The sequence below is a fragment of the Apaloderma vittatum genome, unplaced genomic scaffold, assembly GCF_000703405.1.
Source record: "Apaloderma vittatum isolate BGI_N311 unplaced genomic scaffold, ASM70340v1 scaffold1094, whole genome shotgun sequence".
NCBI classification, from domain to species: domain Eukaryota; kingdom Metazoa; phylum Chordata; class Aves; order Trogoniformes; family Trogonidae; genus Apaloderma; species Apaloderma vittatum.
This window is the reverse complement of record NW_009713026.1, coordinates 12,164-35,483: the sequence shown is the minus strand read 5'-3', so window position 1 is coordinate 35,483 and position 23,320 is coordinate 12,164. Positions and strand designations below refer to the sequence as shown.

General features: G+C 39.8%; 1 protein-coding gene across 2 annotated transcripts in view; it reads right to left on the bottom strand.

Annotated features, from left to right (window-relative positions):
- Positions 1 to 23,320, bottom strand: part of MTMR1 (myotubularin related protein 1) — a 35,506-nt gene that overhangs the window by 2,232 nt on the left and 9,954 nt on the right. For both annotated transcript variants that reach the window (XM_009868186.1, XM_009868188.1), the window contains 6 exons: positions 22,431 to 22,619; positions 21,483 to 21,668; positions 18,391 to 18,597; positions 17,496 to 17,588; positions 12,489 to 12,602; positions 10,964 to 11,140 (listed from right to left, as the gene is read on the bottom strand). In XM_009868186.1, the coding sequence (XP_009866488.1) occupies positions 10,964 to 11,140; positions 12,489 to 12,602; positions 17,496 to 17,588; positions 18,391 to 18,597; positions 21,483 to 21,668; positions 22,431 to 22,619 (966 nt within the window). The remainder of the gene's footprint in view (positions 1 to 10,963; positions 11,141 to 12,488; positions 12,603 to 17,495; positions 17,589 to 18,390; positions 18,598 to 21,482; positions 21,669 to 22,430; positions 22,620 to 23,320) is intronic.

The window sequence follows — 23,320 nt, the reverse complement described above, 5'->3', positions numbered from 1 at the left end:
TCTGCAATGCTAATATGGAAAATTCACATTTCAGTGAAGATCAGGACCTTCTGGAATCAGCAACCCCCCGTTTTTGTTTTCTCCTCAAGTAAAAGATCCATTCCTCATCCACTCCCACTTCTGATTTCTTCTTTATGAAGACATTTTCCTGAAGCGCGCAGGCCCGTAACAGAGTGATTTACCACTGGTGTCATTAGTCACGCAAGCCCCGGGTCACAGGAGATTGGTACATCTGATTTCTGCACAGCTTAATCATGAGTCGGCGTAACAGGCCAATTTCCCTTGGACACCTTTCACACGGGCACTAGCTGCTGTGTTCTACTGCACTACGCCCCAGCTCTCAGAAAACGCAGTTCTGTACAGCTGCCTTTTGGGGAACCTACTACAAATCCTGTCAGGATACACGGCACAAAAGCTGCTGCAGAATTTGTGTGCCGTGTAAAGTACTTCAAAGAGGAAAAGTGTGGCTTCGTGTCTCGACCCTTCTTTCTGCATTCCCCCAGAACCTACTTCAATGCTCTAACTTGGGCACAAGTGCTGTTCTCCCCACATGTCCATCTCAAAGAACAGGACTGTCTCTAAATAAATCAGCTAAATAACAATAATGACATTTAAAAGGTCTGTGTATATTCAAGTCACACAAAAAACCTATTTGACATTAAGACTGCAAAAGTATGCTCTCAAAAAATTAGGAGATGTCAGAATGAAGATCACTTCTCCAAACTCAATTCAGGCTTCCTGTACATCACTATAAAACTGTTGGTTAAATAAAAATTAAAATTCTAGCTTCCCTCTTGTACTCCTCATTTATTCAGTGCACTGTTTGATGCTTCTCAATTAGTGAACAGCTATTCAATATTTAGTTTTCCTCACAGTGCCTGACCCCATCCTTTATTTATTCTTCTGAACTTCAGCATCTTAAGTTTCCTTTTCTGTACTTTCATCTCACGTCAAGAAACAAATTATTTCTGCAGCACCATAATGAGGTATGGGAGTAGTAACACTCCGCTTTCACAGACAAGGATCTGAAGCAAGCTCCTCCTAATTTTGCAAACCTTGGATCTCCAAATGGTTTAACAGAGAACTTAAGAATTCTGCAATTTGGCCTTGCGGGTGTCACACAGGACACCCAGTAACTACGGAGCATGCATAGGGACCACTCTCTGCTCCAGGCGATCTCCCTCCCTTACAATGGAGGAATCCTGTGGCAAAGGCAAGGAGAAATTCCCTTTCTGCTCCCTCACCCACAGGACAATTTTTTGTTTGTCTGCATCCGTGCCTCCTCCAACCCGTTTTTCCAGATTGGCTGGAACAGAAAGCAAAGACCTTCAGCATCTGGCACATTATTCCCTCCTAGTTCCTATCGCCAGTTAGTCACAGCTCCCTCACATCCACCTCTCAGTCCTTTTCCTCTCATTTATTATCAGTCCTTGAGAATTCACTGAGATTGTTTCAGCCTCAGACCTCCAAATTGGATGAATTTCTTCCAGGATATGAGCAGGCACATTTCTGAAACATAATCGCTCATACTAAAATCTCCTGTTTGCCCTAGAGATGCAATACTTACAGAAAAACAGCCCCTCAGCCCAACAAAAGTCTACAATACCAATATTTTCATATGGGAAAACATTTTTCTTGGTCACGTTCTCATAAGCAACAGAGCCTTCTTGGATGAAGTTTTACAGAACAATTTAGTCAGACACACATACTTGGTGATTTAAAACAAATCACCAGAGTCCAGGAAAGCTGTAAGCAAGGCAGAGTAGGGTCTTACAATGGGAGAAAACAAAAAAAATCATCTTTAAAATGCTGCCCATCTTTTAGTACGTGCATGTTAGATGTAAGCATGGCAAGACAGTTATACATGAATATCATCATGTCATTTCATATGGTAAACACAAATGGTTTTCTAACGTCAAGTCTTCCCTAGGAAAAGATTCTTGTTGCTTCAGCACCATGTAGCTACACGTTGATATAAACCAGTGAAGTTCCAAAAAGATTTTACACACTAAACTTCTGAGACATACTTTAATTTCATGAAATAACATGTCAAATTCATTCTAGAGAAATCTTTAGCACTTTCAGAGTATTTTCGAGCAGCTGACAACAACTCATTTATTAGTGATAACGGTCCCTGTTAGAATTACATACTCATGGGGTAAGAAAAAGTCACCACAGGCAGCTGAAAGATATAAAAATAGATTACAGAAGTTTTAATAAAAAGACCTGAAAAGTAGCCTGGCATTAGGAGCTGTGTTTTCCCTCGGATATCTTCAGTTCTGCTACTGTGACTTCCCTTTTTTGAAAAATGCAGCAAATTCAAATGTGAAAGAATGAAAACACAGACAATGGTGCTAGAGGGAAAAAGGCGGAAAACACCCAAAACAAAAGCCTCAACCTCAAGTCACATGTATTTTTTTTTTTCTTAATGAAACCACTAAGAGAACCAAATATAACTGGAATTATGCAGCTTTCTGGAAGCCTCCTTCCATCACGGAAGGAAGATGAAGAGTAAGAGGATGAAGCATCTTGAAACTAATTCTGTCACAAACCCCTTTAAAATAGTAATAAAACCGGCTTAGTTAATTTCCACATTTCCTAAAGACTTATTCTCAGGCAGGCCTACCAGTATTTCCTCGTGCCAATCTGTGCAAATCGTTACGGATAACTATCCCACTTCTGTCACTTCACCCCATTATACTCCGGTGTGCCCCTCCTCTCTCAAACAAAGCCTTCTGCAGAGGGAAAGGGGTCCAACAGCCCTCACAATAACGCTTCCTGCGAACGAGCTCCTTTACTTTGCCACCGTTTAGAATAAAAGGAAGTGGAAGAGTGACAGATTCTGTAAGGAACAAGAAGTTTGGAGACGATTGTTTATTAAAAGATCTCATTACCACCTTAACCCCAGAAGTGTCTGCCTGCACAGCACAAGGAGTGTCTCCATGGCAAGCTTTTCTGACAGTCATGTTAAGAAATCATATAATTGATTCAGTCGAGAGGAATTTGCTGGGAGGCTGACAGCAGATGTACTGTTTTTCTGCTCTCTCAAATTACGAGTGGAAGCTCGAAAGATGACTTTGGACCCACCACTCAGTCGCAATCAAGTTATTTTTTTGCTGCTCTACTCCGCTGTATCGACACGAGATTTTCAGGAGAGGATGCAGCCCTTGCTCTGTACCACCTGCATCCTCGGGTGCTGCTGCAGCGCCGCTGCCACGCAACGCGCACCCAGGTCCCAGCGCTGCTGCCCAAACTCCCCGGGAAAGCAAAGACCTACCTCTGCTGCACAAGAGGAGCCAACACAGATGAAATCTAAGCCAGTAGCGTATCTGAGGTTTTGCTGGGCTGGAAAATTGGGTGGGCCATTGCTCATTAGGTCTTCTCCCAAGTTGCTAGTGATAGGATGGGAGGAAATGGGCTCAAGTTGCACTGGGGGAGGTTTAGATTGGATATTTATAATGGATATTTATATTTATATTGTTCAGTCTTGATAAGAGAAGGCTTCAGGGGGACCTAATAGCTGCCTTCCAATACCTGAAGGGAACCTACAGGAAGGCTGGGGAGGGACTTTTTACAGGAGTGTCCACTGATAGGACAAGGGGAAATGGGTTTAAGTTGAAGGAGAATAGATTTAGATTGGATCTTGAAAGAAATTCTTCAGTACGAGGGCGGCAAGACTTTGGAATAAATTGCCCAGAGATGTTGTGGCTGCCCCCTCCCTGGAGGTGTTCAAGGCCAGGTTGGACAGAGCCTTGAGTAGCCTGATCTAGTTGAGAGGCGTCCCTGCCCATGACAGGGAGGTTGGATTAGATGATCTCTAAGGTCCCTTCCAACTTAATCCATTTTATATTAGGAATAATTTCTTTACTGAAACAGTGGTGAGGCGTTGGAACAGGCTGCCCAGGAAAGTGGTGGAGTCACTGTCCCTGGAGGTGTTCAAAAATTGTGCAGACGTGGCACTTTGAGACATGGTTTAGTGGTCGTGGTAGTGTTGGGTGGACAGCTGGACTAGATGAACTTAGAGGTCTTAACAGAAATATAGAAACATCAAGATTGGAAAGGACCTTAAGATCACCAAGTCCAACCTACAGCCCGACACCATCCCAACACTAAACCATTTCCTGAAGTGCCACATCCAGCTGTTTTTTAAACACATCCAGGGATGGTGACTCCACCACCTCCCTTGGCAATCCACTCCAATGCTTCACCACCCTTTTGGCGAAGAAGTTTTTCCTACTGTCCAATCTAAACTTCCCCTGCTGCAACTTGAACCCGTTCCCTCTTGTCCCATCACTGTTCACGAGGGAGAAGAGGTCAACACCCGGCTCACCACAGCTGCCTTTCAGGTACTTGTAGAGAGCGATAAGGTCTCCCCTCAGCCTCCTCTTCTCCAGGCTGAACAGCCCCAGCTCCCTCAGCCTCTCTTCATAAGACTTACCCTCTAGTCCCCTAATCATTCTATGATTCTATGTTTTTCACATTATTTAAACTATTACCTCAATGTGCTGGAAAACAGTGAATTTCATTTCCATTATTTAACAAAATATTCCAGTAAAAAATAAAGTAGAAACATAATCTGTTAAAATGTCATACATTCGCCTTTTTGGCTGATTAACCTCATGAAAAAATTCTGCCAGTTGATTATTTGTAAGAAATAAAACTAGATTTCTCTGATCACATAAAATTTCCTAAAAACAGATTAGAAGCTGATCAATCCAAAACAAAATTGGCATTTACATCTAACACAGCGAGCAACACAATCCAAGCAGGGAGAAGTCCAAGGAGTTTGCCAGCAGCACTAAGTAGTGGGGAACAGGGCCTGGATCCTTGGGAAGTCTGCTCCAGGCATTAACCAAAAATTGGCCCTGTACAACACAGAGAATTTACCTGAGAAATTTCAACCCACCAGGAAGATCTTATTTAGCACAGTTCTTAGGCACCTCTAGTTTTTTAACAATTTGCAGTTTTGCTCAGTTCAACATTTTTTTACATCTCCAGTCCGACTTTTCTGCACCAAGCCACAACTAAACTTAGGGTGGGATCCCTCTCCTCAAACAACCTATTTGTCTGCAGCCACCCTCCGCTCTTGCCTTTTCCTCCCTTCCCTCCCCTCCCTGTGACCCGGCTGCTGCCCCGTCTCTCCAGTTCCCTCCTTCTGGCACAAGCAGCCTCTTTCCCCTGTGAGACTTGACGGGATTCTCCCTCTGTTAGGGAAGCTTGCAATACCTGAAACTGGGCCCCCAACCATTAAAAACCAGCAAAATGCCGCAAAACTGAGTGAGTCAACTAACACTCTTCACTCAGACAAAGCAATTGTAGGTTCCTGCAAACTAACCAGCTAAAATGCGTGTGGGTTTATTTTCCCAACGAGCTGCCTTTGCTGCCCGTTTCGTTCAAAAGCAGATACTTCTACACTTTAAAGATATCTATAGCATATAATGACCTGAAAAATACTTAGAATGCTGCTAAAGAAACTTTCTTTATCACTTAAAGTACTGTTAATATGAAACTATTTTTTAAACTGCATTATGCACAGGTACATCGAAAACAGAACCTGGGGTACTGTAATTCTCAGAACATGCCACTTCACAGTTACAATAAATCCTGCTGGGTGAGAACTTGAGGGAAAACAAAGTTTGTGGTTTTATTAATTATACCCCCAAAAAAACTAGAATCACGCTATACAATATACATACTACAACACATAAAAAACCTGTGGACATATGACAAAATTACTACAGTTCACTTTCAGTATTGATTTTCAGGTTTTTATTCCCAAGTAATCCTTCAGGATTCTGGAGTGCTTTTGGATAGCAAAATTTGTCAACACAAGGATAGGTACAAAAGAAATGACAATAGCTACTCACTTACAGTACCGTCAAGTCTTAATTGGATGGATATCTAGTGTGTGTTACTGTACTAGCTCAAGGACAGTCACTCACATGAAAATTGTTCAACAGTGAATGCATTTTGCCTTGCTCAGTGAATACACTTCATCTGTTTTAGCGACAGGGAAGAAAGGCTGCAGAGGAAAATGGTTGTTTTGAATTCCTTGCTTGACTTAAGACTGTTGGTTTTTCAAGAATCTATCTTGTGCATTGCAAAGGCAACAGGATCTTTCACTTGAGCTTTTTGTTCTTCGTGAAGAGCCAGAACTCTGACAGACTTGCTTTCAAAATCTAGTTAACAGTCTATTCCTAGAAAAAGGCAATCTCAAATGGTGGAAACAGCGCTTTTCAGTAATAATCAGTACTTTCACACTTACTCTAAAGGTTTGCTCTCAGGAAACCAAGCAAATCCCAGCCCAGCTTTCTGCAATAGCAATGACTAGCAAACAAAAATTCTGAATCCTACCATGTAGGAAGCAGAACAATCATTTTTGCAAACAACCACAGAGATTTCCAGAAAACTCGGGAAACTCTGGGCACCACAAGCTGATGCCACTGCTTGGTAAAATCTAGAGCCCATTTGGATTTAGCCATCCGATAGAACAGAGCAATGTTCTGAGCGCTTGCTCTTCAAAATACATTAACAACTCCCCAAAATGAAGATGATTTCTACAGTACTAGTTTCTCCCTGTCTGTGCATGTTCTGATGCCGTGCTCACTCCAAGATACCAACCTTTTTTTCTTAAATAACTACAGATTCTTTCAGCACACAGGTAAGCAGTTAATCTATATTTTATTTCCCATCAGTTGAATGCTGAGGGCTTAACCTGCAGGTAAAATCACCTGCAGCTAAGTTACCCACAGTAAATTAGATTCTGGAAATCTTGACTTAGGCACCCAAATAGAAACTATCAGGTACTGTAAAAAGCCTTTTCTCACGAGAAACTGTGGCACGTGCAGGGATGAAGTCTCCTTAGCTAGGGCAACAGCCAGCTCTCTAACCCAGGAGGGCAATTCCTTCTCCTCACATCTCCTGCCTCATTCTTGCACAAAAAAGATGTGACTCAAGACCATGGACTGCAATGCTGAGCATTTCCAGGGCCATATAATGGCTTTGTGCTGCCACAAAACGGTGTTAAGTCATATATACAAACTTTGAAAATATTACAATCCATGTCAACATGCTCAGAGAGGAAAATGCCAGGCAATGTCACGGAAGGCAGGTATATATAATAAGAACACCCCACCTGCAACACAGCAAGTCATACCCTGTTATGTGCAGGACAAAGCATCTCAATAATTATGTTTTCCACTTTATTCTCAACAGTTTTTGCAGTGATGCTTAGCATCTCACTTGTTCTTTTCCATACGCAGTATTTTGTTTGACACTGAAATTCAGCTGACATCTAACCACTCAACTGTTCAACACATCACATCCTTCTGCAATTCTATACACAGCATTTAAAAAAAGCAGCAATCACTGTAACCTGTTTATATGTTTCCCAGTCATTTCTGTATATACTGAACAGTTATTTACAGAACGTAAATAACTACTACTATTTATAACTACCTTTTCCTTTCCTATTTTAAGCCAGCTGTTAATCTATGAACAGACTTTCTCTGTTTTTTTCATGGAAGCTCCACAGCCTGCCTTCAGTAGATAATTCCATTCCAGTAGCTGAATTTAATTTCTAGATTACAGATGGTGCTAACCTCATATTCTGGATTAAAGTCCACACAAAGAAAAGAACGCATTTGAAAAACTTCCTATGACATTAACTCTAGCACAGTGGCCAAATTTGCAGAACAGAACTTGAAGAAAAATTAGCAGGTATAGAAAGATTTTTTAAAAAAAACATGTCACAATTAAAACAAACCAAGTTTAAGCTCTCTATTCCAAGGGTTAAAAAGTCATTTCCCAGAATGCATAAAAACAACTAACCATATCCTAATGGGCTATGCAAATTTTGTGACTAAAATACGTTCTTTTCCTTGCTTCTCACATAGCAAAGCACAGTTTGAATTGAAAGGACCAGAACTTTTACTTATGTTCTGCACATATGAATGATAAGAGTATATCGGTTCAAAACTGCTGCCCCTGCAGAAGTCATACACAGGAACATCATGTGTTGTGTTGTCCCCACCTTCCAGAGCTTCCCAAGTAGATAACTAACTTACATCTGGCAGCCAGAACTCCTTGAATCAGTGTAAAGAAGAGGTCTGAATGACTATATAGAAAAGGAAAGACAAATACATGGTATCAACCAAAAAAAAATCAAAAGCCTCATATTATCTTATCTATTCCAGGCTAGTAAGGTCATCTGTAAGTCCAGTGGCAGGTACCCACAGAGCACACACCTCTGTAGGAGAGAACAAAAGAGCTTATCTTCCACATATCACATACAAATACACATTTCTCCAACCCAAAGAAAGGGCAAATCTGAAAAAAAAAAAAAAGAAGTATTTTCTCAGTCAATGAACTCAAATAAGACAGGACTAAAATCTATCTAATTTTCTTGGGACAAGAAGTCAATAATGATTTAACACCTCCAAAGTGAAACCCAGGAAAAGTTTATTTCACTTAAGAATTCAAGTGACCTTGATGAAGTGCAGTTTAGCAAAAAGGGAATCCACAAGAGATGTCCACATTTAGCCTAGAATTCTCCACGGTGCTCGCTGCTCAGATACCTGAGGTTTGAACCCTGGGGAAGGAGGCTGTGTGTCACCTAACTGCACAGGATCACTGCAATATAGCTGTAGTGCTAAAATGGGACCCTTGATGCAAATAAACACCATAAAAAGCACTGTCAGCCTTCCACAAAACTTAGATAGAACTGAAGATGTAACAGTAGAAGCAATCTTTTCTTTGCAGAACATAAGATCAACGCTAAGCTCTGTATGTCCTAGTACAAAGAAGAATATGCTCAGACATTACTATGCTGTAAAAGGTCTGACGAGACATGGATATTCAAAGAAGGCGTACAACAATGTAAAAATAAATGGTTATATCCCGTTAGCATTCAGTAATTTTTCAAATTAAAAAAGTTAAAGGTGAGGTATGCTCAGTTCCAATAGAAAAGTCGATGAAGTGCAATTAAGTCCCAACTGAAAATTGGTATGAAACATCCATTCTGATTATATTAAAAGACTATTATTCATCTTCCTCTAAACTCACCTACTAGGCCTTTCTCCTTTTTGGTGAGCACCTAGAAAATAATAAACATTTTCTAGTTTCCTGAAGACATTTTTGCAGCTGATAAAACAACACGTGAGGCTGCCCTGAACTGCTGTTCATCAGAGCACGCTTCCTTCACATTTAAAAATTTTATTTTCTCTTATTCCAGTTGAAAACCAAAAGAGCCACATTAAAAGGTATTCAGCACAAACACCTTTTAGCAGTAGGCAGAGATGCCCATTCTTTTAATATATCCACTGATTAAGAGGTTTTTTCACTGAAGTGAAGACCGGGTGGAGCAATGGTCACTGCCTATTTTTCAGTCACTGAACGGGTCAGAATGTTACCGAAAGGGCAGTCAGGGTGTGAAACCACACGATGCAAACACAGAAGAAAGCAAACTTCATATATTGCGATTATAAAGACTATTTACTTGCTTCTTTGCACGAGTTTTTGCTTTCATTATTAGCCTGGAGAACGCAATCCTGCAACAAGCAAGTTGAATTTCTGCAGCAAATTTATGAGAGTAAATGTGAAACACTTCGAAGTATTTGCCACAAATATGGCGCAAACTCAGGCGGGAGACGAGGAAAGGCGTGATGTACCCTCACAAGACAGAGCTGATGTGGTCGAACTAAGAAGTCAGAACAGCTGTATCAGTTCTTCAAGAAAAGAAGGTGGTTGTCACGTGCAGGCAGTGACCAGGATCACCAAATTTTATTACTGCCAGCCTGAGGAAGCCCTTCTCAAAGAGCACGAAGATGAAGGACTCCTACGTACCGGCGTGCCCGCTGTGTGCTCTCCAACAGGGAGGCAGGGAGCAAAGCTTGCCACCAACTCTGTGACAGTTCCCATGCCTTCTCATTATGTCACGTATTCCCCACTCTCACCTCCTTTTGGACTGGGAGTAGCTTTCACACACGTTTACAAAGGCTGCTCACTTTGAGGGCCTATAGATCTCAATTAAATACAAGTAACGAACTGACACTGCTGCAGGTCCATTATACTAAAACGTACATAAACCACACAGAGGTTTTTCAGCAAACAGAACGATGGTATTTTGCTAAAAGGAAGTTGACAATTTTACTTGAGAACCATAAAGATTAAAATACACCATCTTTCAAGTTTTAACACGTGCTAACACCTAACAGGTACTTACACAGCCATAGGACTACATCAACCAAAACAGAACAAGTACGGGGAAACAAAGCAGCTCAGAGGAAACGTCTCCGTGAGAACGCAAGCGATCCCCACTTGTCCAGGACCTTAAAGGGTATTTCTCAGACGCCTGGTCTGCTGCTGCTGTGCTGTCCTTGAAACTTACCTTGGAACACCACCTCTTACAACAGCCTCTGACTTGTGTGTGTCAAATAAATTTGAATCTCATGTCTCATTCTAACTGCTAGAAGTTGAAAGCAGCTTTTGAGCAGTCACTTAATACAGGTAATTTATCATAATATGCTTGAGGGTACCTTGGAATGCTATCTTAAATAAAGAGAAGGTGTAGCACCCTCAGATATGTTACGGTTGTGACACAAACTGAATGTTCTTTCTTCAGAGTTCTAAGCATGAGAGCATATGGAGTATTTGATGAGATTTAGAGATTTATCTGAATAGCAAGACATTACTTATAAGAACAAATACTGGATGAATCAAGGAGTACATAGAAGGAGAGTTTAATCTTTAGCATGTCAGCTTGAAACTGTAAAGGTCAAGTGAAAACAAGCATCTATGAACACATCCCACATCTTCTTTGAGAAAATCACCTTTCCCCCATCAGCTGAAATACATGCAACAGATGAGCACTTTTGAAATTAAATACTGCATTCGATGCTATGAAAAGCAATGGTTTAATCTCTGTGCTTGTCATTAAAACATAAAAGTTATGGAAAGCTCATACCTGAGGCCGCATCCGTGGGTTCCATCTGACGTAGTAGTTCACCCATAGTTCCAAATGGTTCAGACTGGCAACAGGGTACAGGACATGGTTTTCATAGTTTACGTAAAAAGGATTCGTGAACTCATCTAACTGGCTGTTTATATAGGACCACAGCGATACAGTCTTTGTGCTTACCTCCTGAGCGAAAAAAAAAAAAGGATTGTAAAACCTTAAAATATAAGCTTAATATCTACGCATCAGTAATTTTGTCTGAAATTTACCTTATCTACCAGAAAAGCACTCTGAGAACACTTCCAGCAGCTGGTCATTAAAAAGCCTTGAAACATCCGCAAAGCATTTGAACACTTATTCTGGTCCAAGGCTAACTGAGAAAAGCATCCCAGGCATATTATTTTCAGACACTAAGGTTTAGCTGAGCAGAAGAAAGCTGGACTGCTTGTAATTTACAGTAAAGTTTACACCTACTTAAGTACATGGTTACACACTGACCAAAAAAAAAACAATCAAAACAAGCTTTGATAAGAAAATCAGTGAAGAGATGTAGTTTGGAAGATCCAAAACAGCATCTGTGTAAAATAATTATTCACTTCTCCCGCTCACACTATTTGCCACTGTCAGTTGATACTATGCTGTAAAAGGCCTGTTTTACGTTTATTTGCACTTATGAAAGTCCTATTATTCTAAATGTAATCAGCATAATCATGGTTAGATCAAAGATTGAAAATCTGATTCATCAGATTCATCTTGCAATTTTACACTCCTTCAGTGTTGTGAACCATGTGTTTCTACTACCGCTGTGTCTTAAATCGCATTTCTTTATTGAGAACTGCATCTGCCTATTCATTTATGAAAGAAAGCTGGAAAACCTGCACTTGCTGGGAACATGTTATTCAGCTCCATCTTGTGGTATTTATAAGCAACTTTTTTTCCTACAGAACCAGTAGAGGCAAAGCTAAAAACCTGCAAATCTAAATATGGCAAGGAACTGTTACATGATGCAAAAAAGTATGAAAACCAACAAAGCCAAAAGCAAGCAAAAGCATACTTGAGTATTAACAAACAATATTTATTTTTTTTCCTAGCTCTAAGTATTTCATTAAGCCTCTAACTTCATTCATTTAGATATTTTAAATTTTCAATCTTCAACCATAAGTTCCATCTAATTATGTCCCAAAGTGACCTGCAAAGTAATCCATAGGAGTTCCTTTGAAAATACAAAAGGAATGCTAATATAATTTGATGGTGATATTTTAAAATGTTGGCAAGAAATATTGGAAAGAAGACTTTCTAAAACCCTTAAACTACTGAACAGATAATAATTGAAGAAAAGTAAGTGCCACCTCATTTCATAGCAGGGCATCCAGTACATATTTCTCATATCATGAGATTTCATGTCCACGTTGTCTTTTAACACTATGTGACCAATGTATTCAAAAGCACAGCTCAGATGTTCTAAGGTCTTGTGTTCTAAGCATTTTCATATAAAATTAACAAATTAAAAATGTTTATTACACTAATTCTTTACCTCTTTTAATCTCTCTTTTTCACAGTTGCATAAGAAAGTCCCAAAGAGACAGCTGTAAAGGTGATCCAGAATAGTGATCAAAAATAACTCGTTGAATTCAAAGGCTGCAGGAAACTGAAATAAACAATTGGCAAAATTATTTTAAACTTTGCTTTAAGCACTGCAGAAAGAAAGATATTCAGACATAAGAAATAACCAAAGGATTCAGATAAGATTTTTTTCTTATTTAGTGATTATTTTCAGGAAAACTCCACCATTTCAGTAACTCTCATTGCAATAATACATTTTACCTACATCATAAATACTCTTTGGAGATAAATCTTGCATTCATTATGCAAGTATACCAGAACACAAACAGAGAAACATTAGCTAGTGTGCAAGTGGTGTCACAAAGCAATCCATTCCAAGGAGCTCTAGCAGCATTCTGTTCTAACCCACTCCAAACTGTCTTTCTCTTTTTACAGGATAATTCATTTTAGTGGACAAAAAAAAGAAAGAAAAAAACTGAAGACGACAATATTTAGAAGCTTTATTTCCTACTCTAACACGCAGTGAATTGGATAATAAAGACTACTGCATGTACAGCTTGCTTAATGTGTATTTTAAATGTTTCTTTCACTTTCTACCCAAGTGACTTTTCTCTGTTTCACCATCAGCTATGTACAATATGCCTTTAAATCCTTTTCTTTTACATTGGAAAGTAAATCCTGTCCATCTGAAATGAAAGAACTGTTATTCCACTGAGCACCACTAGGTATTTTATTCGCAAGCAGAGGCTACCTGACACATTCTTGGCGCTCTAGAAATCATAAAGGAAGAAAATAATACAAACTGCATGGACTGCTACCTATTCAGACAGAAAATGTCCTTCTTCAATCCAGTTTTATGATAGGAGTACATATGGTGACTGCTCGAGGTGTAGAAACAACGTTGTGTTCAGTATGACAAGGGTCTCAAACACAGGGACAGAATGATAAACATTTTGGAGAAAAAAAATCAGAAGGCTAAAGGAAAAATTAAGAAGTAGCATTTCTCTCATTAGCATGAAAGAGAATGACAAACTAATTTTCAGGGCAAATGAAACACATTTTGTTCATTCCCACTAAAGGAATAAATCTTTACAGAAGCCTAAAATGCAAAATAACAGATCCATGAGGAAGAATTCCCTGCTACATGGAGAAGTCTCAAGTCAGTATTTCAGATCTGAAGAAAACAGCAGACCAGTTTCTGTTACGTGTCACTGAAGAATACTGAACACCTTGGCATGAGTGACTCAAGAACTACTTTAAATAAATAAGAAAAAAAGACAAGTATAGCTAGGAGCAATAATGCAGCAACTGGGACTGCGGATGAACTAGCTGGTCCAGAAATTCCTCTTCAGTGTCATCTGTGATTTATGAAGGGCAAATGTTTATTCATGTTGAAAGTAGAGTTGAATAACACACAATGAGCGTGCTGGTATTAAACCCAGGAAGATCTAAGTTTGAAGCAATGATCTTTTGAAAGAAGATTGATTTAAGTCAAAAAAACCTATTCTCTTCCCAAGACTTCTCAAGCTAAGATAAACCGACTTTCAGCTGACTGTTTTGAGTCAGGAAATTATCAATATCACGGGTGGCAAAATGAATGAGAGCCTTTCTCCTTCCGACTCTGCTACGGATCACGCATTCTCCAACAGCACCGCGTGCTCACGCTGGGGCTTCTCTCTCAAATCCCGGGTTTGTTTTCTATCATGCAGCCATTTGTTCTCATGAAACATTGAGGAACAGCACATTACCAAATTCTCTTTTTCAGTGACATTCAAAAGTTATCGCTTAGAGCACTTCCTTCTCTTTAGGAAATCATGCCAAAACCCAACGACAACGCAATGGTGTTAACAACACAGCTCTGATTTTCAAGCGGCATGACCAGAACTCAGGAAGAGCAGGTGTGCCACCCAAGTCAGGAGAAAATTCCGTGGGTCTCAGGCTTCGATCTCCTACGGCCAGCCCAAAGCAGCAATCAGACACAGGGAGCAAAAATAATTTCTGAAGGATCAAAATGATATTTGGAAATAACTTGGAAGACAAAGCCTCTCCCCAAAGGGACTCTCTTTAACTGAAAGCACTTAATGAGCCTTGTCACATCAGGGTTCTCCATTGTGACGGGTCCATACTAATCAGATAGATGCCGACACGGCTGCTGTTCCAACCCAGTGAAGCATAGTCAAAATTCCATACATCAGTGGTTGCACTCCAACTAATTTATTAATAAGTGATAGCACTTTATTGAAACCCTGTCTTTGGATACAAGAGTTGTACTGTTGGAGATGATGTATCAAGACTGTAAAGCTTCTATTACTGCTGCTGAAAAATCACTGACCTAAAAATGTTTTCCTCTGTAGTTCCAAGCCCATTAGCGTCTGTTTGAAGATTCAGGTGGAAAAATTCCCCAAATGAAAATTTACTTCTTGTCAAATCCACTAATTGTGAGAGAACGCACGGGTCATTAAAATCTCCCACTTGATGCTGCTGGCATTGTTGGGGGTTTTTTTAAAGGAATATTTAAAAGAAGAATTCTCTTGTTTAAAAGTCTGATGATGCCAAGTGGCATCTGATTGGGAGCCATGCAAAATAAACTTCCTTTTTAACCAACAAACTCGCTCTGTACTACAGTAACGTTTAAAGTTGAAACACTTTGCAGAATTGTTCTTATGGCTGTGGAACTGGACTGAATCAGGTGAACTGAACACCAGATATCGTAACAGAGTACGTCACTGACACTAGTGAGAAACACATCTCGGGCAACAGAGGACATTCCTAACAGGATGCAACTTCCTACCAAGTTTCAACATTCTTTCCTCCGAGGTGGGTACTGTGCATGGAAGGCAGAAAGCTACTATCTGAACTGCAAGGCTACATGCAAGTTTTACGCTTTCGTTTCATTTTTAACAGGACATCAGCATTTCACCAGATCACAGGTGGCCTTTCCAGTTTGACACTTGCCATTCAAAATCACCAGAATTTACTCAGAAGAGAGAAATCACCTCACCACACGTTAGTAATGTACTCCTCTCAAGTTCTCTGTTACTCTATTTGTATGTCACAAAGACCATAAAAAACCAAGGGAAAATATAAGGCTGTCAAGGATTAAGTTTCATTGTCTGAAGCTATCTGGAAATTTGGATCTTAGTGGGAAGTTAGAGAAACTCTCTCTGTATTAAGTCGACTGTTTTAAGAATGTAATTCTCAGAACCTGAAAAAGAAAATTTGCTTGCTTTGAGTCTATGCCCAAACCCAAGCCCTTACACCCTCCCGCAGTCGTTAACAGTTATTTGAGCTTTGGAACATTTCACATGTGTTTACCAGGGATTCCAAAGCATGAAACTAGCACTCTTGTATGTGCAAGTGATCTACACCAGGATAAAGTAGAATCTTGGTTTTCCTAAGCTCATGTCAAGAGAATCACAATTTTGACACAAAGCACATTCTCTAGGCGTCAAAGTCAACTGAATAAGTGAAAATAAGTGGGGGCAAGAACTCTTCAAGAACAACATTTTGATTTTTTTTTTTTCCCTGCTGTAACATTAATGACTTTTCAATGCCACTGCTGTTCATGAATTTCAGAACAGTTTCTGAATCCAGGTTTGGAGCAGATGTGGTATTGGCAAAATGTTTCACAAGTTCGCCTCCACCCCCTGTCCCTTTTTTTTTATTTTCAACTAGAGGGAACTAAAGTGTTTATAGGAAGAAACAGGAGGCAGCAAGGGAGATCACAAAAATAGAAGAGGCTGCTCTCAATTAAGGATCTCCCCAGAGGCCTTTTGTTTCTACCAGGTGTTTAGAACTGTTTCTCTCTGCTATTGTTATTAGCTCCCCTCTGAGAGAAGGGCAGAATTTCTCATTTATTTTCTCCAGCCATACTAACCAGTACGTTAATGCTGAAGCACAGATACAAAGGAAGAGAAAGTCATCAAGGGACTCTGGACAAAGGCCCAGTGTTACAGCAGGGAACTTTCATTAAGCACCAAAGACAACTGTTTTGAATACAAGTTTTGGAAACTATGATGTATGTTTTTAAGAACCATGTCGGGTACAAGAAGACTAAGGTAACAGAACTGGGAGCCTTAGCATCATATGGAACCAGACTGTTATCCTCCTCTCTTCAAAACAAATCACGTACTATATAGACTTCAGTATAATAGCTTCTACCATAAAAGTACAGATCTATGTCATGTTTCAAAGAGTAAGGAAAAAAAAAAGAGAGAGGGGAAAAAAAAGGAGTCAAGTAGTTTAATTTACTTGGAAATAAAGCCTTCATATGGGCAAACTATTTCGGTAACCCCATTTAAGAAGAGCAAAATAAAAAGCTTGGAAAATTCTTAAGTTTATGGTCATGGAGGCACAAATAAGGAAAACAAAGGCTAAAGCTGTTCTATAATTTAATATATTCAGAAAAAGAAAAAGGCGAATTTTAGTATTTTGCTATCTTAAATACCATTAATTTCCAAGATCTCCCCTGATTCAGACGTAAAAGCAGGTTGGAGGTAAAAACCGATTCTGAGAATAGGCCTGTAAGTTAGAAATGCTGCCCTGTATGCATAACGATGACATTAACTTGCATTTCACATCTGAGATACGTACAGAGGAACCCTGTCCCTCCGTCAGTTCATGATCAGCCTGGATCTGTGATGTTTCTTGAAGATAATATAAATCCATATGAACATTTACTCTGCCAGTGAACATTTAATGCAAATCATTTATCTCACTAATAAACACTCATGTATGTAATCAGAGAATGCTTTGAAGGCACGTTTTAAACAAAAAGTTTCCTGGTATTTTAGTTTCTAGTCAATACTTGCACTTCACTTGAGCAAAATGTTTCCCTGTGTGTGCACAGTGCAGCCACGGCACGACCAGCTTGAGGGAAACACGCTACTGCTCTGCAAAGCAATGTGCTCACCTACCTGAATTATGTTGCCAAGATAAGGATTAAGACCTCATGGAAACATACTCTGAAGCCTCTTACCTGCTTTGTCATTTGCCAAACACAGTCAATGAACTGCAGGAAAATAGGAGATCTGTCTGCGTCAGCATGATCATCGTCTCCATGTCCTACTCGCTGAAAGTCAAAATAAACTTTTCAGTCTCGTGTATTTACAGGCCATCCCAACATTTTAAAGCCAAGTAACTTTGGAATACATCCCAACGGCAAACAAGTTCCATAACGTTAACTTGTGGTTTTCAACTACTAAAAGTACATCCCAATATTCACTCATGGACATGCTTTTGCATGCTGAGCAGAGCTGAAAGACACTTGGTCAACAAAGCTGTGCTACTTGTTTCCCCATCTTTCACTGCACAGCCATTTATTTCTACCAGCGGCTCAAACTGGTAGGTATTTACTAAGACTGTACTGAAACAAGGATTATTCCATATCCACCTGCCATAACTATATGTCATTTCCTCTAAACCATCCTAGAGTAAGAGCCCACAAAATGTCATAACAACTTATATCCCAATTCCCCACTAGTCCAAGTGTTAAACAAACACTTCAACCTTAAATCGGGGTAATGGTTCCAGCAGTTTTACCTTCTAGACACCTTAATTGTTCTCCTTGTTTCTCCATTCATAAGACTGTTAAAGATGAAGTAATGTGTTACTATCCCTCTTCCTCATAAAAAGCCATGTGGGGTTTTTTCACCGTTATGGTCAAGCCACTTAATTCATATTTACTTTATAATATAACTTGCAGACAGATTTCGAGTTAAAAATGAACAGGACACAATTCTCTGACACACTCACACCATTAAAAGAAGGATGCCAGAGACAATAACTAAAAACCAGCAGAGTACTGTGAGAAAATGCTATTCAAAGTAAAAGCCATGAAGGCGACAAACTGCACACTTAATCTTTCCTCTTACCATTGCAAATCGGTGTCCAAAACTTATCCATTCTTTCTCTATAAGAACTTCAAACCCCTTGATAGTTCTGTAATAGCTGTCCAGCATAAGCATAGCTAGTGCGGTAAGTTGTGCTGTTCGATCCCAGCCATCGCTGCAATGTACCACTACGGATGTTTTACCGGATTCAATTTTATCTGCAATTCTTACTGCTCCGGCAAGAAGCATCTTAAACAAAAAAAAACCAAAAAAGCATATGAAATATTAACCAAATCTCTATTTAAAAAAACCAGAAAGTTGTAACTTTATACTCTTAAGGTTAATATATATTAAAATTTCAGATTAATTACATAATCATCTAGGCGACACTGCTTTAAATTAGAGATTTCTAAGTGACGGAATGCATACTTGTAGAGGTACAAAACCTGTGTGCGCTCCGTTGTCCAGGAGAGAGCTCTTACTGGCTCTCTATTATTAGTAGCACATAGCAAAAGAACCTGGGAATGCCTTCTCTAAAATAAATTTGAAATTACGGATCATGATGAAAACACACAACTACTGTAATCTATTCCAAAGGCTGAAGGTTCAGCGTTTTCAAAGCTCATGTTCACAGTAATCAATCATTCTTTCTTCCTCGGCTTTCAGTTCTCATCTACTAAGTTTAGAGAAAGGGACAAACTATCCAGTTAATCTAAATCAAAACACAGAAACAAACAAAACCAGAAAGCCCTGACTGGGAACCTGTGCTGATCTGTTGGTGCATGAAGTACACGTTGTATTCAACTCATGAGCAGAACGCCAATAGCCTGGGTTCAGAAGCCTGCTGGAGAGCAAAGGACAGAGGTGGCACAGGACTGAGATCACTCGCAAGAACTTGCCATTGTTCTCCCGCACACAGAAAAACAACCAAACACCTTTCGTGTTCTCTCATCCAAGTTTTTAAAAACTTGGATCATCTCTCTCTTGTGAACACTCATCTGTGTGACACGACCTATCATGGCACTGAAAAATATGTGAAAAGAGAAATTCCTATTCTGAATTCCAGTACCAGAAAATGGAATCTTGCAAAACACTTGCATTTTTCCCTTCCCAGGCACGTAAGAAGGTCTGAGATGTAGGAAAGCCAGCACTCACTAGAGAAGCTGTGCTCAAGTCGGGTCTTCAAAGCTATTTCAAGAACCATGCTTTAAAGACAATTTTCACTGATCATATCTTTCATTGATCTTATCTTTTATGGTAAAATGGAATGATGCCAGGATGGAAATATCAGGAAACAATATAAAAGCTTCTATGTGAGAACAGAGCTTGTGGGCAATTACTTTTTTTTTTGTTGTCAATTACTTTAGTTGCAAAGCTCTACTGCATGGAAAAATTTAAAATATTAGAACAGTATGGTCTTCAAGAAAAGCAGAAAACTGATCTATAGAGCATACAAGTATGTAATAGCTTGCTCCAAACTGTCCTAAAGAGAAGACAGATGCCTCTGAAGCAGCACACCTGAAAATAAAAGGATAGAACAGATACAGCCAATAAGCAGAGAACAGGCGACAGAGAACAGAGTTACTATTAACTCAGTAGATACCTGTGGAGTAGGTGAAGCATTTTCTTCTACTGTGGACAAAAGCCTTTACAAAACAGCTTCCTCCACAAACTACTACTGTTCTTTACAAATGTTTCAAAACTTAGCAGAATATTCAGAATTTCAGTCAGGACTCCTAAAGAAGGGCCTCCCCAGACACTCCCGGGTTATTTTCAAAGGGCTGGAGGTGCCCAGTGCCAAGAACGTGAATTTCCAGTAACGAATCACATTCACCTGGGTTACAATCACACTCGTCTGACTCCAGAAGACAGAAAATGCATTAAGAGTAAAGCTGTGGATCTGTTAATTGCTACTACAAGCCAAATCAAATAGACAAGAAAGGCAAAGTCTTGGATAGAAGTACAGGGAGATGCTATCGACACTGATAACAGACACACGGCAGCTTTTAAGAAGTCAGGCTGCCGTCTGCGCCGTCAATGCCGTAACATGAAGTGTCGCGTAATGGACAGATTCATGAAGAATGTTACGTTATGTTATTTACTCTTTAAAATAATTTAAATGAAATATCAAATTGCCACGCTACTGTCGTCTGGGCAACAGCGGTATCAAGGTCTACCTCTGAATCCCACAATGTCGATGAAAGGCTCAAACTCTCCTTTTAAAAACAGACCACTGTATTTAAGGCCAGGCTGATAAGAAAAGGTTTCCAGATACTCACACTCCTAATGCTGTTTGAAATCGTCCAAACTGAAGAGAACAAGAAAATTAAACCGTTCCCAAAAGATCATTAGTTTAATTCTTAATTTAACCGTTTGCTCCCTCTACTGGTTCTTGTGCAGCAGTCAGCAAGCACAAGCTAACGGAAAAGTAAAACTAATGCACAATCCCAAATATGTTTTGCTTGACTGACATTTGAACCAGTCACTAACAAAACAAATTCCACTCCATCTATATTCATCACAAACAGGGCAGTGAATGTGGTAATGAAATAATTATTCTAAAAGCATTTTGGAGCTTAGCGAAACAGACTGTAAAACTGAGTGGGAGAGTGATTTATTTTAATATTATGGTAAATAATCAAGCAGATTATAACCAAGGAGAGGACTGACTATAAACATGAAAATGTAGCCCATGGATATGTAGGTGCCCAACACACAAACACTAACATTGCACCGAAGGAGGGAAGGATGAGAAAAACTGCAGAATTTACAGTTCAGTCCTTTTTGGCAGCTGTTCAAATATAATCTGAAGTTTCCAGGGCATTCTTCCAAAAAGCAGGGATAACCCTGGACTGCTCACAAACATTCCCTCTCAAGAAAATAAAACATTGTACAACACTAAATACGATACTGTGCTATCAGGAATTAACTCATTACCTACCAACACATAATACTGAAATTAAAAGTTATTACTGAATGCCTAAAATGCTATATTCTAAGCGACCATTTAAAAATTCACCTTTTTACAAGATCATCCTGATCAAAGTGATGTGCTTAAATCTATTTTAGTTATTTCAGCACTATTTTCAGAAATGCAAGTTAAAAACATGTTTTTTAAAAAAAAAGTATTTTACCCTTATATATTCCAGCCAATGCGTGGAGTCCACATTTGATAACCACCGAGTCTCATCAATAGTAGGATAAACTATTTCTTTAAGTTTACGCAGAGATTCTCTCATTACGTGTATATTATGAATTTCCAGAAAGACCAGCTCTGCATTTGGGTAGGCACTTTCACTTTCATATCCTCCACCTTTTGCCTGTCATCCAAAAAGTAAAAACAGACAAAGAAAAGAACATGTACAGGACTTCAGTGTAGGGCTGAGAGACTTATTGTAATCAGGTTTCAGGATTTTCTGAGAGAAAAGATTATTTTAGTAGTAATAACATTTTAGGCTTTTGTTTTTCTAAGAAGCTCTAAGGCACGTTTTTTCGGTGAAAGAAATTGTAATTTTAATAGGCTGCATTTGATAAACACATCCACGTACCTTGTTTTTACTACTGAAACCCTTGGTCTTTGGTGGGCTCTACTGCACCATTTCTAACAGAATCTCACTGGTTGGAAGAGACCTTCGAGATCATCGAGTCCAACCAAGCACTGCCAGGTCACCACTAAACCACGTCCCTCAGCACCTCTTAAACACCTCCAGGGATGGTGATTCCGCCACTGCCCTAGGCAGCCTGGTCCAATGCCCAACGACCCTTTCAGTGAAGAACTTCTTAATATCCAGCCCAAACCTCCCCTGGCACCACTTGCAGCCATTTGCTCTAGTCCTATCACTTGCTACGAGAGAGGAAAGGCTGACGCCCTCCTCTCTCCAACCCCCTTTCAGGTAGTTGCAGAGCTATGTCTTCACGCTGCCGTCAGTCCCCACTGGCCTTTCAAAAACGCTATGAGCGACTTAACTTCCTTCCCGCGCCCTCTTTAGAGACCCTTTTCAATCTCTTTTCAACATCAAGTTCTCCTCACCCTCATCTCTTACTCACCCTTCAGCCTAACACCAGTTACGATACCAACCTACCTTGTTAGTGTCTGCGACGCTGTTCTGCCTGGCATCGAAGATGATGAGTTTGTGTGACTGAGCGTTGGCATCCATTATTGTCTGCAGATACTTCTCGTCCTCCTTGCAACGTTTATCGTTTGGGCCGACCGACGGCTGACTGCATCGTGTTATTGTCGCCTGGCTCTCAGGGTGAATCCAGGATAACACCTGGGGAAAAAAGAAAAAGAAAAACAAGGTTAGTTTATTATAGTACTATAGAAGGCGCAGGCCAGAGTGCGACTGCACAATCACATTGCCTACGTGGTGTTATTTCCTGGCAAATCAACAAATACCAGTTTGAGGACAAGCTGATGGAAAATCATATTGACAGCACACTAGCACTGCTCATCCCAAATCTGAGCTTGAAATACAAAGTGATTCTAAGCACTTCGGCTTTTATTTCTAATAAAAACTAAGCCTGCTACTGCACCCTAGTAATTAGGAAAAAAAAAAAAAAGAAAAAAGAATGGACAATGGACAAAAAACCCCTGTTTCCATGTGGAAGTCTACAGACCTGCATTCTATCTTGCTAAGCAGCTCTACAGCACAAGAGCTGTCACTATCTAATGTATTTAAAGGGGATCTTACGCGACCCACAAAATTTGTCTATTCCCAAGAAAAATGCTATGGCTGTAACACATTCTACACCAAATCGGGGCACAAGCTAATATGTGAATTATATCAGATACCACTGTGGCTTGGAAGCATTAACTCCAAATAAAAATTTATTACATGGCACAATAGCCAAGCAATTAGACTCACATCTGAGTTGCTCTCTTCAGTTCTAAACCCATCGAGCCTAATTCTTCTTTCTTTGTCCCCCCTTCCTTTCAGGAAGGAACTGCCCACTGTTACTTGAAAAAACAAAA